At 43.1% G+C, this 17,204-nt stretch overlaps 2 protein-coding genes across 2 annotated transcripts in view; one reads left to right on the top strand and one right to left on the bottom strand.

The window, feature by feature from the left end:
- The window catches only part of LOC128714447 (band 7 protein AGAP004871), a 55,349-nt gene extending 49,197 nt beyond the window's left edge, over nucleotides 1-6,152 (top strand). The window contains exons 3-7 of the mRNA XM_053809321.1: nucleotides 1,926-2,035; nucleotides 4,931-5,003; nucleotides 5,191-5,273; nucleotides 5,493-5,752; nucleotides 5,861-6,152. Coding sequence (XP_053665296.1) covers nucleotides 1,926-2,035; nucleotides 4,931-5,003; nucleotides 5,191-5,273; nucleotides 5,493-5,752; nucleotides 5,861-6,152 — 818 coding nt within the window. The remainder of the gene's footprint in view (nucleotides 1-1,925; nucleotides 2,036-4,930; nucleotides 5,004-5,190; nucleotides 5,274-5,492; nucleotides 5,753-5,860) is intronic.
- Nucleotides 6,153-10,419: 4,267 nt separating this feature from the next.
- LOC128714043 (uncharacterized) lies at nucleotides 10,420-14,993 on the bottom strand. Its single transcript, XM_053808920.1, has 4 exons — nucleotides 14,771-14,993; nucleotides 12,344-12,496; nucleotides 12,004-12,267; nucleotides 10,420-11,060 (listed from the first exon to the last, which is right to left on the bottom strand). Exons 1-4 carry the CDS (start codon nucleotides 14,955-14,957, stop codon nucleotides 10,420-10,422), a joined length of 1,245 nt encoding a protein of 414 aa, XP_053664895.1. The 5' UTR covers nucleotides 14,958-14,993.
- Between the last annotated feature and the right edge of the window lie 2,211 nt (nucleotides 14,994-17,204).

Raw genomic sequence — 17,204 nt, 5'->3', positions numbered from 1 at the left:
ACTAACACACACACCTACACAGCTAAACAAAGCCGTGATGGATAAAAAACTCCGCTTTGAGCTGCGGGCTGCATACTTTCAGGAGTGATTTACTGTTGTACAGTAAGGAAGGCGTAAAAAGTTTCAATTCCGGGGTTGATGTTTGCTTTTGGTTTTGTTTGACAATGAATTATGGGTGTGTACGGTGTGATCTAGGAATGGAAGTTGTTATAAAAGAAGCAAAAAAGATGAGAGGAAGTGTGAGAGAGCGAGAAAAAAGACAATGCCATTATTACCGTCGATTCCTTTTAAATAGATTCCCTTTAAAGCGTACTGTTAACGATACGTAGATAGTAGAAAGTTTTTAGCAATGTGCAAACGGGGATCAGCAATGATTTGCTGTAATAGTCATATTTAATAGAAATTAGTGTTTAATTTGTTCCTGTTTCAATGTTAAAACTGTCATTTTTGCTCAATTTAAAACACAACGTTTTAACCTTCAACACGGAGGATTAAAGTGAATAGAGCACGTTGGGTTCTGTGAATTAAAAATAAAATAGCCAAGATTTGGTTTTTGTTTCTTTTCCGTTTCCATGTTTTGTAGAAAACAGTTTGGTAAAATATTATAAAGCGTCCACCTCGTGGTTGGTTACATACAAAAAAATGTACAAACTGCGCTAGGGTCAAATGGCTGTTTGGATTGCACCTAAAACGGACGATCAATATTATAATTATTCGATACATTTATAGTTTAAATTTAGTAATGTTAATAACTAATTTATAGCAACAAATTATGCATATAACTCAAGACAATAATAATTAAACTAATAATAATAAGTATTTTTAAACTTCCATACCAACAATTTCACAATAATTTGATCAATAAAATATTTTCAATTATTTATTTGGAATATCGATTTACTTAACAGAAAATGAACTATTTGCAACAAAAAAATGGTATTTTATTAGTTTTTGTCTACTAACAACTAAAACATATTCTATTCTGAGTTTGCCTAAACAATGTTTGCCAACTTTTGTAGAACAATTATTATTCATAGCTAATATTTATAAGATGTTAATGAATACGTTTTGGTTAAAAAATGGATGTTCAATATTATTTATAATACCAATTGTTTGTTATGGTTGCGACACAAAGAGCGATCCGACCCTAGCACGTCCTTCTACGCCTAAATCTATGCAATCAAAAGGACGATCAGATAGTTGGACTTTTTTTAATATCTTTTCCATATCTTAAATAAAAAATATAACCTAAAATACGTGATAATGAACCAAATCTTCATACATTTTCATGCAACCTTATTAAGCATAATGTTTTTACATTGCTCTGGTACGCTCCAGCCGTTATTGAAGAAGCTATTTAAACTTGCAAACTGTTATTTGTGTTGGAAACAAATGTAATTCAAGCGTGTCTCTAGCTGGTGCGATAGATCCAATCAACTAGAAGTGACCGATTGTAAATTCGGCGCAACATGTTACACCCTGCCGAGCTTTATCGAATGTAAAACACTTGTCACACATGCGACCATTTTGCGTACCAGCAACGTGACGGGCCGGGTGTGAGCCACCGTAGCCTTGTAGCAATTACCCGCCCGAAATGGGCTGAGTGGCAGAAAAAAGGGAAAGAAAAAGTCGCATGGTGAGATCCTGCCACGTGTTAAAACTTTTTGCCCGAGCAAGAACAACCACGCTAGGCTACTGCCAATGGATGGTGGAAAATCTAATAAAAGTTTTTCACTTTGCGTGTACGGGTGCCAACGCCACACCAGCCCGTGCGTTGCGCCACCGAAACCGGTTGCCAGCTGTGAAATCTTATGTGCTGTTGCGTACCACTTCTTAACCTATCTTTCGTTCTTTGTATCGACGTTATTCTCGCCTTGTCAGCCCTTTTGCCAGTTGACTCACACTGTGCTTGTACTTTCTTCCAGCCGAGGATGACACGAACGGCGAAGCATCGACCTGTGGCCGTATCCTGATATTTCTATCCTGGGTGCTCGTCGTCCTGACGATGCCGTTCAGCCTGCTCGTCTGCTTCAAGGTAAGAACGGAGGAAACGGCTTCAACAAATTTCGACCAAATTTCCCAACTATCATTCCAACAGCGACGACTTCTGGCGAGTGGCGACCGACTCGGGGGAATCGGGGAAGCGAAGGGAATCAAATTTAAATTTTCCGTCCTTATACAGGCTTCCACGCTGTTTGCATATTGCTATACACACACACACACACACAAACAGCCACAGCCATTTCCCAACACGCGTGAAAATACACAGTCACACGTATGCGTGCTATCTCTGCGGAACCGTGTTAACCACAAAACCATCCTCACGGTGGAAAACTAGCGGGAAATTGCTCTCACGTTGAGTGCTCACATCTATTTTCCCGACCGTGGAAAGGTTCCACTTCGCTCTAGCCAAACCAAACGCCGGGAGTGTTGCAAAACCGAAGGGAGTTGCAAACGGGTGGACTGGCTAAATGAAGTGTGAACTTAAATAAAGTGACGGACGATGTGAATATGAAAATACCCGAGCCTCGGCAAACAATTTCGGCCCCAAAAAAAAAAAAACACCACTCCCGGCGCCCGATGGTGTAGTTCCGCACGAGCCGGAAGGAAAGCAAAGAAAACAACGGATGCTTTATGGGCGCGCATAATGCACGCGAATAAAATGCCGACCGGGTGCGCCCGAGCGGAAACGACATCATTGTGCCGGCAATGGCAATATGTGTGTGTGTGTGTGTGTGTGTGGGGGGGGGGGGGGCGGGAAATGGTGGCTGATTGTGCAACAGATTTATTGACTTAAGATGAATGATACGGCAGCATGAATGAGAAAAAAAGATGGGTCGCAGAATAATGGTGGGGTTAAAAATGGCAATGAATGGAAGAATAAGTTGAATGTGGTTGCAATCACAAGAAATCCACTTGGGGAAGGGAAGAAATGCTGTGTTAACGATGATATGGAATGGAATTTTTGACAAAAAAAAATATTTAAATGTGCATTCGTTATTCACGGAGCTTTTTGACATTGAAGAAATAGACAGCTGATCATCTGATGGAATAAAGCGAGATCGAATTCATTCGTAGCATTTGCTAAGGATTAAACTACATTAAAGCTTTGATCGCTTTGTGATAGTAACATTTCGAAGAATTGTCTATCCACACCCTAGAAGGTGTGGTGTAATCGGATTTTCATCATTGATTGATTCCAGTAATTTGAACTACACAACAGCATGAATCCAAAATGATATTCCAGGGAAGCTTTTAACACTGTTTCTATAGAATTCATTCAACGATTTGCAGAATGGAAAGGCAAATTCATCAGCAATTTGGTGGACATTCAAGAAGGGACAAATATTTCCACCATTATATGAGAGTCATTTTATGGCAAACGCTTTGTTATTTTGATTGTTTGCTATTTTATGATGTAATGTTCATTAATAGGAGTTGTTATGTCATTTGGGCATGTTTATCGCTTGGGTATATTTGTAACATGGGAATTGATTAATTGGGTAGAAGTAAAGACAGAATACAAATAGTGAACTTTTCTTGCTCCTGAAACTCCTGTTTTTATTTTCAAAACTACAGCCCATTGAAGGAGGAAACAGATGAATCTTAAAACAATTCGTTTAAAGCAATCAAATTGTCATTTTTATTAGTTATAGGTATTGGACCTTAATTTGGGTTGCAGAACGTGGAACTCTTGCTTCTCTTATACGCATTCTACGGCCTGTTTGTCAGGTTGATCCGCTTTCTGTGCAACTTTTGTTGCCTTGTTTGCTATTTCTCACCACGAAACTAGAAAGTTCACAGAGGCACTTGAACACCTATTAGATATTGAACACATTTTATTGGAAAATAAGTTCAGATGATTTCTTGACTACGGATTATAATGGAGAAATGGGAGCGAAAGAACTTCCATACTCTTGGCTTATTGCTTTGAAATTTGAAAAGATGTCACAAACATGTGTGTCTCTCAATCAACTACCCTTGCCCTGGAACCTTGGAGGTCTCGGGCTTTATGTTTCAATCATAAACAAACAGGCACTGCTAATAGGTCAGTTCTTGCGTATTGGTTGCCAACTCATCTCTCGTTCTGAAAAATCATTAATTAGTCTTGCTCAAGAAAACTCGTCTTCAGATTCGTCTAAATAGCCGTGTTTTAGAGGACAACTACTTATTGAAGTCAAGTCTAGAGGAATATCAAGAAGTGTGGCAAGTCTCTAGCTATCAGTAGCCAGACACTTGTCATTTCTGTCCGAGATCAATTCTTGTTACAACGTACATCTTGAAGAGTAGTTCCAAATTATTAAGAATGCTACCTCACCTAGAAACTTGAGTAAATTTTCCAAGCTAAAGTTTACATTGTCTCCCAGATCGTGATCGGTTCAGTTCAGTACTCAGCTAAAGGTAGTTCTATGCGTCATATCCAATTTCCAATCCACTGTAGCAGCAGTCATATTAGACGCCCCTATTCCCTCTTTTACTGAGTAATATTACTGGACAAAAAAGTGAGGTTCTGTTTTACCATCGTTTACTAATTACATCAGCCAGAGGCGACTTGAATTTCTTGGAGGCTCTAAGCAGACTGATAGTTGCAACCCACCACTAGTGGTTATTGCACTATAAAACGACTCCGGAATGATGATGGATGATCTTGGAATAAATTAATTAATGAATCTAAAGTTTAAAGAATATATAGCTTAAGAACTAGAAATGCAAAGTATTACAACTATTCACAAAATATCCTTACAACTGCTTTCATTTCGAGGGCTAATTGCGCCGTTTATTAATTTACAACACATCTTGAATTAAAGAAACCCCATTCTCCATCGGTACCTCTCGCCAGTCCAGTCGCTGGGATGGTTGAAGAATAATTTATGCTCCGCAATTACACATTTTCTGTTTCCTGACACCGTTCTTCCCATTTCTTGCGCAGGTCGTGCAGGAGTACGAACGTGCCGTAATATTCCGATTAGGTCGTCTGATGCAAGGAGGCGCCAAAGGACCAGGTAAATTAGCCGGAACAGATTTCCACCCCTTGCCAATGTCTTGAGCGTTTGGCACGGATGGCAAGCATAAAGCAAAACGGGGGAAGGCTTTTTTTCTCGCTTTCCCCCGGAAGTGCTTAGCATATTAATTGGTTCACACCCTAATTGTATTTTCCTTTGCATTCTTTCGCGCTCTGTGTCATCGCAGGTATCTTCTTCATACTGCCATGCATCGATGCATACGCGCGTGTTGATCTGCGAACGCGAACGTACGATGTACCACCGCAAGAGGTAAGTCAGCGCGACAGTTGCACACATCACGACGGGTTGTGTTTGGGTGCTATGTAAATGCGAACAGATAAATGATGATTGGCGATCCTAATCGGGAAAGTACCTCGTTTACTGATGTTACACTTGCATCTCATTCTCTATCTTCCCTTTTAATCTTCGCCTGCATGTGTTCTCGCATGGTATGCGATCCTCGCCGTTGTGATGGGCTTTTTCCGGAAGGTCTTGACGAAGGACAGCGTCACCGTGTCGGTGGATGCCGTCGTGTACTATCGTGTGTCGAACGCCACCGTCTCGATTGCGAATGTCGAGAATGCGCATCACTCGACCCGCCTGCTGGCCCAGACCACGCTCCGGAACACGATGGGCACCCGGCATCTGCACGAAATTCTCAGCGAGCGGATGACAATCTCGGGCAGCATGCAGCTCTCGCTGGACGAAGCGACCGAAGCCTGGGGCATTAAGGTGGAGCGCGTCGAGATGTAAGTATCCAACATCCCTACTGGCAGGAGCTTTTTTCCCCCAAAGCATTGGAACTTCGATCGTCAATGCTATTTGTTTCTTGCATGATTTAATCCACCAACCTACAGCAAGGACGTGCGCCTGCCAGTTCAGCTGCAGCGTGCGATGGCGGCCGAGGCGGAAGCCGCCCGTGAAGCCCGCGCCAAGGTAATTGCGGCTGAGGGTGAGCAGAAGGCGTCCCGAGCGCTCCGGGAAGCGTCGGAGGTGATCGGTGACTCACCGGCGGCACTGCAGCTACGCTACCTCCAAACGCTAAACACCATCTCGGCGGAGAAGAACTCGACCATCGTGTTTCCGCTACCGATCGATATACTGACGTACTTCATGAAGTCGAAAGAGGCGTTCGTGCCGAATGCGTAAGCCCCGGCATCGTCATTCGTAGTGCCGAACTCATCCCATTGAGTGCTCCAGTCACATCCAGCCGCGCTCAACCATCGCATTGTCACATTGTTGCAGCTTCTTTTTGCCGTTCATTCCATCACAACCGCACGTGCGGCCAACATTAACAATAGCACATTTGTTTACACAAAAGAGGAGAGCAGCTGGTAGCTTTTTTAAACATCTCTTCTACCACCTCAAAACCTTTCAATGGAATGGATATTGATTGTTTTACACTGCGCGCTTGCTTAGTATCACGTTGATGGGAAGGTTTATTTAGTACCAGTAAATGTCCCAACAATCTGACGTCTTTCACACCTACCAAAGGGACAGTGGATGGATTGTAGACAAAGCAGCACGAAGAAATACATCTCCAAAATGATGAATAAAATCAAAGCCATTGCGTAGGACGCCGGCACACAAAAGCGACCAAAGTCGACATCTAATGATATGCGAATTAACAATGGCAAAAGCGAATTCTGTGCCCGCTTTTTTCTTTATTCTATCGAATGAATGGCAAACGATTTCTGGCCACGATAAAAGAAACATACAGCCCCAAAATCCATAACCCAATTGTAAAGTTGAATGAAACAACCTTGCAAAGAAGCAATCGCAATGATTGGGAAACAAAAGTCAAGCTGGAGTCACACGGCGCAAAACGGGGGATTGGAATGGGAAATGGAAAACCGTTTGTTGTCGACTGCTTTTCGGTCTTTGTTCCGCTTCGAAACGGTTTTGAACATTTTCGGGTTGTTCGAAACTGTCTCCGAAAGGCGCTTACTAGGAGAAGGAGAAGTCCTCCTCAGCCCCGGTCCTTGGAGGCTTGTTAAAGTTTTTAATATAACTTTTGCCAAATTGTTCCAGCTCCGTTTTCCACGACGTCCTCGTGGTGGAGTCCTTTCTAGCAATCGATGAAGCTGCTTGAGCTTCGGTATATTCCGACCCCGTGGCGTACGAGTATCGATAAGGGCGGTGTGCTTTGATCGTCCACCGAGGGCGAAGTGCTCCAATGAGTTGGTCCCGTTTTGCAATTCCATCCCAAAAAAGTGCTAAACCCTTCTCGTAGGGTCGTACTTACCAGCGAGGGCACTCGGTTTTGTTTTTGAGTGTGAGGGCAACCCGAACCAAAAAAAAGGTCCCAAACGTGGAAATGGGCGCAAGTGAAGTTGTTGGTAAAATGGATGAATTTTTAAGCATCCATTTCCCGTTTTGGCAGGCGGCACGCTGTGGCAGGTCGGCCCGGCCTAAACTTTTTCATCTATCATGCAACCATTTTATGAAGGGATGTTCGGAAGCGAAATATAGGAAGAAAGGTAAAGGATTTGGTAGGGGATCTTTTTTTGTGTTATTACCAAGTCGTGGATGAACACACGCTCAATAGGGTCCGGTTGCGATCGACAAAAAAAAATGCCCAACAAACATACAAAACGGTGCACTTAAGACCATGGCGTTGAGATGTTTTTTTTTTATTGCTGTACGTTTGGAGTTTGCGATGTAAACAAGCGCATTAATTTATGCACAGCACAATTTATGGAAATATTTTCCGTTTTGATCCAGACACATCCTCCAATATGAGGAACATTGGATTGCCATTAAGCTTTACCGGAAACAATCCTTGAACCTCGAAATTTCCTACTAATTTCCTAACGTTTAAGTAATTGCCTGGTTTTGTACTAAAAGCACACAGTGTACTAAAAATGGCACACGAAAAATCTTAACAGTATTTCCCTAGCGTGCACCACGTTTAGATAAAGTAGTGAATCATATCATTCATCCTGACGCACCTGATTATCTAATAATGAAGCAATCGCAATGAGGAAGGTAGTTGGTCACCAACCACTGAGTTAGTCCCCTGCCTGTCATGTACTCATCACGGCTAGTAGCGTGTGTTTGTTTTGTGTTGCACGTATTAAAAAATAAAAAGAACCAAATATGCTTTGGATCACCTTAACTGTTGGCTTGCGTTCCATAAACGATTGAGTAATTCATCGCCTCATCAGCTCTCGTATGAGTTACCCTTGAGCGCATACATTGCCACATTGATGTAGCTTACGTGTGGACGTTCAACCCCCAGTGACGGTTAGATAGTCAAAATGTAATTTTCCGAACGTTCCGGTTCAGAAGTTTACACTGGCAAACAAACAAACAAACAAAAAATCATGTAAAGATGTTAATTTTCTTCTACGTCAAAGCGTGCAGCGCCAAAAAAAAACGGAAAACAAACCCAAAACAAATAAAAGAACTAAAACAAAACGGTGTCAAACTGTACATGCAAATAAATGACCAATAAATCAAAAAAAAAAATGAACAAAACTCGTTGAAAGTGATATAAGCTTTAAGAGGTAAAGAGTATCGCGGACGAAAGCAATGAAAAAAGAGAAGAAAAAAAAATCAAAGCTTAGGTAAATGCAATCATTGTTAAATGTGAATTCAACACAGAAGTCAACTTTGATGAGAGAAGAAGAGAAAGAGAGAGAAATGATGCATCGGATAAATAAAGAACAAACATCAGAAGAAGTAAAGGAGCAAATAAAAAAGACAACCAACCAGAAACGTAAAGAAAACAAGTGTATGTAGAGTACGTATATAGATGCATCGGTTTGAAATAGGTTCCTTTCTTTCTTCATTCGATAGATAACAAGCACAAACCAAACAAACCGAACAAACACACCTGGAAACAATAAATGCACCATCATCACTTCTTTTCTACCCCTTTCTTCATCACATCACAGCGTAGAATTATGTGCATTTAAACACACCCGTTTTTCCTCCCCTCGATTTATCGTGTGTTATTACAACCAGGCCCGGCCAAAAGGTCCGTGTTTTTAATCCTAGTCAGTGTTGTCATTGCCGTATTAAACGAACCAAAGAGAAGAAAATTCTATTCTTACCGAAAAACCAGCTAAGAAGAAAGAGAACGTAAAAAACAGAGAGAGAGGGAATGGGAGCACCACTTTAACGAATGGATAGTATAACGAGCCACTTTACCACGTTAGTTATTTGATTATATTAATGTTAACAAGTGCCACCGGTGCACACACACATACACACTTACACAAGAAAGTAACAACAGCAACAAAGAAGGTAAAATCAATCAAAAACAGTAGAACAAAGAGCAAACAACAAACAACCAAAAAAAAAGAAAGAAAGAAAGAAGAAAGACCCAGTAGATTCTATACTTAGTGCGATAAAGTTTGTAAAGACGGTGTTTTGAATTTAACGGATCACTTTCAACTCGATGTTCTAAATATTTCACTATTGCTGTGTTCAATACAGCTTCGTAACTCTGTCCAGGGAAGGGGCTCTGCACGCTGCCGTGGGCAATCTTTCACTCGAAAGTGTCAAAAAAGTAATGGGCAAGACGTTGTTAGATGGCATTTATGCTAGCGCTCGGTTCACGGGGTTTCCCCGGTGAGCTGTCTGGGACGTGCCCAACCGGGGGTGGCTGGGAGGGGAAGAGGGTATTGGGAAGGTGTATGGGGCGGAATTAGAAGCGTATCTAGTTAAGAGATCACACACACACACACTACAAACAAGCACACATACACACACACACACACATACATCAATTGTCACCGGTTTCGGTTGTCCCGTTGCGTACCTAGTTGACTCCATTGCCGTGTATGGTCCCGAAGATGATGATGAACTATTTTTCTCGTGTTACTTACAAATTTCATGATCCACTCGGAGTGTTTTGACTAGTTGATGGACACAGATCAAATCAAACAAAACTATATTATGCATAGAAAATGTCGAACAATATTACAGAAGGAAATGGGCAAATACCACAATATATATATATTAACGATGTTGAGCGGATGGAATGGAAGCGGATTGTTAAGAAGCGGTCATACTTTAGAAGAAACGCAAACACAAGTATTAGTTTATGGAGATGGCGTGGTCCGCGGTTTACAAGCATCAGCCGAAGGTAACAACTCATTAGAATCTCTATAAAAGAACAAAAACCAAGCAACTGAAACGTGTGTTCTGCCCAGTGCAACTACGAACTCATCAAATACACAGGTGAAACACAGCGCCAATCCCATCCCATCATTAAAACATACACCTACTGATTGTGACAAATGATCAAAAGATTCAAATAAACAAATTCGTAAGAAACATTTCGTTTTACAGAAAATGGTACAAAAACTTGGTGTTTGGTGTACGTTTATTGAAGCAGACATCGAACATCCGAAATGGAACGAGGACTTAACACGCTAATGAAACTCGCTGCCGCTTCCAGCCCTTCTCACTTATTGCTGGTGCACGGTTGCTGCACGTAATCGAGACAGAAGCCACGGTTATCGACATCGGTCGGCGCCTCGATCGAGTCGGTGTGGAACGCCAACCGGAAGGGCCGGATCGTCGAGACGACCGTCCTTTCAACGGAGCTAACCTCCGCATTGAATGTGCCGCCGCAAATCTTGTCCTCGCACGTACTGGCCATCGGCAGTCGGTCCGCAATCTTGGCACACGGCACCATCAGCCAGTCGTTCGTGCAGGAGTTGGGTGTGCCTTGCGTGCCGCCGCCAACCATCGCCTGCACGATGCTGTTACTGTTGCCCGACAGCGTGAACGTCCGGGACCGGTTGCCGGGCATCGCGGCCGGACAGGCCGTGTACTGGATGCTGCAGAAATTGCGCTCCGTCCGGATGCAAATGCTGTAGTCCTGGTTCGACAGCTGACGTCCGTTGATGGGATCGAAGTTGAAGCTCCTCACGCGTCCGCTCACGCCCGTGTGGTACTGGAGACATCCTTGGTCCGCTTTCGCAATGGCACCGCAAGGGATCTGCGATATTCGCACGCGCCAGGAACGGGGGAAGCTGGGCCCGCTCGTGATGACGGTCAGTATGATGGGGTTGCTTTGACCCATTCCAGCATCGATGTACACTGGAAATGGAAGGCGTGGATGTGAGAAGCTTAAGCTTAGGTGTGCATGATTGCAACGCAATCAGTAATGCTACTATCTTAACAACGAAACTGTTGTGATGGGTTGATGTAATTAAACTGCTTCTTATATAATTGCTGGTCCCCAGCTTTCAAACCTACTGAAACTTTTCTTGATATTAAATTTTAATGCTTTGCTCTGTGTATAGGACATTCGAACAAATCATCATTCCAAACATCGAAGATTTCTCGAGGTATTTGTTGTTTTCCATCAAATGGTTGAGCTATTCTATGCATTATTGTACAATTTTGCTGTGGTCCACTGTAAGACCTAATTAACTTCACCTTTATATCTCATCTCATCGCTGCTTGAGTGAAGTCATTCTTGGCCTTGATGATGTTCAAAAAATGTCGTCTAAAATAATCAACAATTTTACAGTACATTGAAACTGCCTGTTAACTTTTCCACCAATCTTTAGCCTAAAAGATGACTAGACAAGCGTAACAATAGGCATCAGTTCTGGTGCCATTACTCCAATTTGACATCTGAATGTTATTAACTCTGAAGCTCTCGGTAAATCTTAGATATTTTAAGAATGCAAAAGTTAAGATACATTTTAGTTCCTTTCTGACAAAGACATAACATAGAACGTTTATGTGATTTATTATAAAGAACAACAATTGGTCTAAGGTCAGCTGAAGGTCAAAATCAATCTAAGCAATGTTTAGATTCGGATCAAATCCCAAGAGAGCTGATTAATCACACAATACGTCTAAAATGGCTTATGACCTGTTTTAATAGAGGTTATTGTTGATTTATAGTCACTATGAACAGAGCATCTATATTTGGAACAGAGATCTCTAATACAATAAAGTCTCTATGTACAAACTGAAGTTGAGACTTGGAATAGCAACTAGACCCTGACTGCGAACGAAAGCTACTTACTGTGCTCTCCCGTAGCACTGCCACAGATCGTCGGAGCAGGACTCCCACCAGACACAAGAAACTGGTCCGTGTTGCAGATGTGATTCACGATCTCCGGCCCGTTCAGCGAGAAGTGATCAAAGTCCAGCCGTATCTGACAAATGTCCGGATGCATCTTCAAGATGGTCAGCTGGCAGCTACCGGTCCCATCGGTACTGTCCGGATGGTTCGGGTTGACGAAGTAGGTACCGTTCTCACGCACCACACCACCGCACGATGCCATAACTGTGGGAAAAACGGAACGTTGGAATAAAGCCCGTGCACTCCTGATGGCTACCGACCCGGTTTGCACAATACTCACAGATACAGCACGTCCCATAACCACCGGCACAGGGACCGGCCGGGATGCCACCGCGCAGCACGCACTCGTTGTTGGGCTGACAGGATCCATACTCACCGGATGCGGCCGAGCACAGTCCTTGACCCCACTGGTACACGGTAAATATTGGTAAAACTGTGGAAATGGCGAGGAAAGCTTAGTACATCCGGCTTACCGGTTGAGCAGTCATTTATGTGCAGGTTTAGCAAATTTCCACCAGAGGGCGATCGCAGCACTGTGATAGCATGGGCTGTGTGTTTGTGTGTGTCGGAAGTGAAAAGGTTTGACTAATGACAGCCAAACGCTATCGAAGCGGAAGATGTGCAGGGAATAATGAAAGCATTGACCCGAATTCCGCACTCTTAATTGCATGTGTTTTTTTGTTGTTGTTTTGTTTGTTTTGGACACGAAAAGCCGCCATGCGCCACAATGATTGCGTAGCCGTAGCGTTTAGGAATTGTTTTCATAATTATCTGCAGAAATATTGTTCAATTATAATAAAAATTATTACGTTTATTTGGATGTCTACATCACTAAACTAAACCTCAAGTAATTACAATAACGGGAAAGAAATTCTACTTATTAAAACAATGCATCACTGAGAAAGATTTTCCCTCCAAATTCCAAATAGCAATAAAAGGCAACGCCCGTAAGATATTGGATTCAAATATGATCCACTCATTTCATCACCAGAATCCGTACGATTTGCTCCATCTGGGGCGTACGTACGATTCAATTACGCAGAAAAAACCGCCTGCTTATCTCCGACTGCCGGCCGGAGCTTTGTACGGACGTCGGAAAATAGCGCAAAAAAAACCCCACCACCACCATCGTTCCTCGCGCATCGTTTATCACTGATCCGGCAGCGCTGCGTTTGAAGCCTTCCCTAACCTTCCGATGCAGATGTATAAAAGGCCGGATGGTAGTGGCATGATAGGATAGCATCAAAATGAACTTTTTAATATTCAAAACCAAATCCACCAAAACGGTGGATCCGGGGGGAACAGTCCGGGACGGGGGGGTAGATTTTCCTGTGGCTTTCTGCTGCTCGAGGTCGCTCCAGCAAGACGTTCAGTTTCGTGCAAATGTAGGGATTTGGGCGGAGAGCTTTAAAAGCGCACGTCCCGCTGATCCCGACCGGTGGAGTGAATTGGAGTCGTTGCGTTAAGTGAACGATACATGTACCATGAACCATGGTTCAGCGGGGCCAGCGTTGTTTAGTTAATTAAATTTGAACCAATCCCTGCCAGACGAAGCTGCTGCCGGTCCATTTCGCAGGCTCTCAGTGCCCCAGTGGAAGCAGTAAATGGCAAGTTGATTTTTTGTTGTTGTTTCGTTACCTTCGCTAAAGAATGCGCCTCAGCTGCGGCTTGAGGGAAAGAGATACGAGCAGTAACAACTGGTAGCATGTACATGTTGGCAAGTCGAAAATATGTTACTGAACTGTCGAGGCCCCAATCCTCCAGTTCCTGGTCGAACTTGGTGTGTGTGTGCCTTGCGTTTAATGAAGAAACGGCAAGCTTCTCACATTCTTTCTCGTTCTCTCTCTTCGATGCTGTAGAGACCGGGCGAGTTATGAATATTGAAGAAGAAGTGCTTTCAGCGTGCAGTAGCTCGCCGAATTCGATCCTTTCACACCCTTCACGTGCGGTTGAGTGAAAGCTCGTACCGAAAATAACTTCCACAAACAAGACGCGTGCCTGGTGGGATGAGAATGTCCTTTCGTTTCGTGTTTTTTTTTTTGCACCCCCCTCTAATTCCGTTCATTCTTCACCCGATGGATGTTTGGCAAAATGGCAGCCAAACAGGGACGTGTTTGCAATACGTAACCGAAAGCGTTTAAAGCGTGATCGACTAGAGAGCACTCCCATCGGCTACGAGAAACCTGCACCAACACGCTGCGTACGAGACTGTTTTAGTCTTGATTACATTGACCGGATGTACGAGGGTAGTAGATAAAGTCATTCATCGAATATGCCAAGGACGCCTGTCCCGGGCTCTGTCCCTTGGTCACCGTTCGTGGCGTTTCGTCAGACACTAGCGCCACCATGTCCGGGGTTATGTGTCAAGTGGCACAGTTAGCAAGTCCTTCCGAAACTGCGCCTAGTGCTGGCGGCGATTGCTATCCGACGCATTGCTTCGGGGCCGAAAGGATAATGTCCGCATTAATCATCCTTGACTCTGTGTTTGTCCATCACTCTCAGCCCTCGGTGTGTGTGTGGGTTTGTACGTGAGGAAGCATATAAAGGGAGTTTATGCACATATTTCAACATCATTCTCTTTTTAGCACCAGATTTTTGGGTGGAGATAACACTTTAGATTGAATTAATTTCTGTAAGTGTGTGTTGTGAATTCTTCCGCATAACACTAAGCCGATTGAGCGTGCATAAAAGCGTTGCTGGTTCTTACATCGTGTATCCCGTCGATTTGCAATCTGCCTGCTGGCAAGCGATCTTGCCGATCGGAACTCTTGCTCCGACATGTTTGCCTCGGTCTGTTGCACTAATAGATGAAACACTAGCATCTGCACTAGAGCCACCAGTACGAATTTCTTATGGAAATCATCACCCGTAACACGACACACTGCAACCGACATGATGCTGCACTGCTTAAACAACGTTCTCAACACAAACTCAAGTTCTCAAGCTCAACTTCTAAACGTAAATGTCGTTCACTTCATGCAATTGCCGGAAGGTCTACCACTAAAACACACGTTAACTTTAAACAGAAAACATCTTTCAACTACGTGCGCGTCATGAGTGCTCGATGGGACTGCGGTGCGTACGGGATTGTGTTGGTTTATTTATCACCTCGTCTGTACACACCGTTTTCAGTTGGCATTTTCGTTGCGGTTCGCTTCAGTGCGTGTACAATGGTTGTTTAACTATCGCCGTCATCGTCTGGTTGCAGATGTAACTGAGCGCATTGTTATTTGATTCCTAGTTCTTTTTTTACCCTAATTTTAAGCGCCTAGTGGATTTTTTTTAATAATTTCATTTATGTTTATGAACGTTGCCTTTAGTCGGGTATTGTTTATAAATCGCCAAAGAAATATGTTGCTCGAAGAAGCTTTTGAAAAAATATACAAAAATAAGTTGATTGTTTCAATAAAAAATCAATATAGAAGAAAATATGCAAGTTCATAAACTTTGAAAGAAAGGTTGAGGTGAAAGAAAGTGATAGCAAACAAATAAACTAACCTACCAAAGAAAAGGGCAGAATATTCAATTTCAATAAAACATTGTGAATTTTATACGAAAATTTTCTTGAAAAATGTTAAATGAGCCAACTGAAAGTCTCATTTAATTTTTTAATTTAATTTTAATATTGTGCCTTACAATAAACTATTTTTGATTATACTGTTTAAATAACTTTTCCCTGCTTAATTACAACAAATCCCTATATACAAACAACCCATTTCTGTTTAAACAGTTTATCACAATGAACTCGTTCCCGTGTGCGATTTGTCATCGTGGTGTGTTAATGATCGATAGATAGTGAAAAGCAAACATACACACCAATACACGCCCGTATTGCACAACCGCGCAGGCTGAGAGTAAAAGAGCAACAGCACCCATTACACGCGCACGGTGTGATGCGCTCAGCTGATAAAGAAGAAAATTGCATTTTCCAACAACAATGCCACAATTATGGCACACCCGACCGGTGTCAGCGGGGCAGGTGAAAAACAAAAGCCCTTTTTGCTTCCTTGTCCTGCCACAGATACAGTCGCATCGGTTCGGAAGTACAGTAGCTTTTGTGTTCCAATTTACTTCCACGTTCCAGCACTACGGAACGGTACAGTTGTAGTGAGGGCGACAATAATTTCACTGACCATGCACGACCGGTACACAGGAAGCATCAGCAGGAAGTCGAGGAACCGTGGCGCGGGTCTGATGAGTATCACCGAAACATGATCCGAAGCTGGAACGTACACGGCGCTAAGCGAAAGTGCGAAAATGTCACCCAAAATCACCTGCCGCAGAGCTTTGTCTAACACCGACACTAAGTGCATTCCACTTCGGTGCCCTTACGGAGGTTTATTGCATAATGCTAGTGGGGACCGTGAGCCCCACCGAACATCCGAGCAACGGCGAGTGGTTCAAGACGTCTTGAGCCTGCTTCATCTCACGCCAGTGGTTTCATCAATATTATCGGAGGATGCGAAGCATCGTTCTTGACAACCGCCACTGACACAGTTCCGGATGCTTGCCTACTGCTGGTCAATGAGCCGTAACCGGTGGCTGGGAAGCGATTGGCAGTGAACTGTAGGCCCCGGCACATCAAGTTAAACAGTTGGACGAGCAGGGCGTGTGGGGTTAAATGGGTGGGATGGATCGGCACATACACACCGGAAGTAAGCTGTGTTGAAGCGTATATAATGTGTGGCTCATAGCTGTGGGCAAACTGTTACGAAGCGGGAGGTTATGGTGACTGGCGGGCGGACAGTTATGGGAGTCACCCGACCCGTTGATGATGTGGGCTCGCCGACATAGATAGTGCCAACACTTTCGCGCAGAATGAGACCAAGTTTTATGAACAATCATTTCGCTTTCACTACCATGTTTATGTGCCGTTCTGGAAGTCGTGAATTTCTGGTCGGTAATGCCGGAAAATCACTGACATTTGAATGCATTAAAAATGATAGTAAAAACACAGTTTGACAGATTTTCCTCAGATACGAACTCTTTTGCAAATGGTTATTGTATGGTTCTATTGTATTAGCATTTTGTTCAAGTTTAGAGACGAAAGAAACTCTCATGTTTCAAAGTCTCTTTAATATTTTAAACAACAACAACATTTTGTTCAAGTGTGGTGCAATATTAAAGCATAAATATTAAGC

This window comes from Anopheles marshallii, chromosome 3, assembly GCF_943734725.1.
Source record: "Anopheles marshallii chromosome 3, idAnoMarsDA_429_01, whole genome shotgun sequence".
NCBI classification, from domain to species: Eukaryota; Metazoa; Arthropoda; class Insecta; order Diptera; family Culicidae; genus Anopheles; species Anopheles marshallii.
Note: the sequence above shows the minus strand (reverse complement) of the source record. Positions and strands in the feature narration are given on the sequence as shown.

Excerpts from the sequence above, each read along its gene's own strand:
- LOC128714043 (XM_053808920.1), bottom strand. The coding sequence starts at position 14,957 with ATGTCGGTTGCAGTGTGTCGTGTTACGGGTGATGATTTCCATAAGAAA. Across the intron at positions 12,497-14,770 it reads AAATCGACGGGATACACGAT|TTTTACCAATATTTACCGTG; the intron begins GTAAGAACCAGC and ends CCATTTCCACAG. Across the intron at positions 12,268-12,343 it reads TTATGGGACGTGCTGTATCT|TTATGGCATCGTGCGGTGGT; the intron begins GTGAGTATTGTG and ends TTTTTCCCACAG.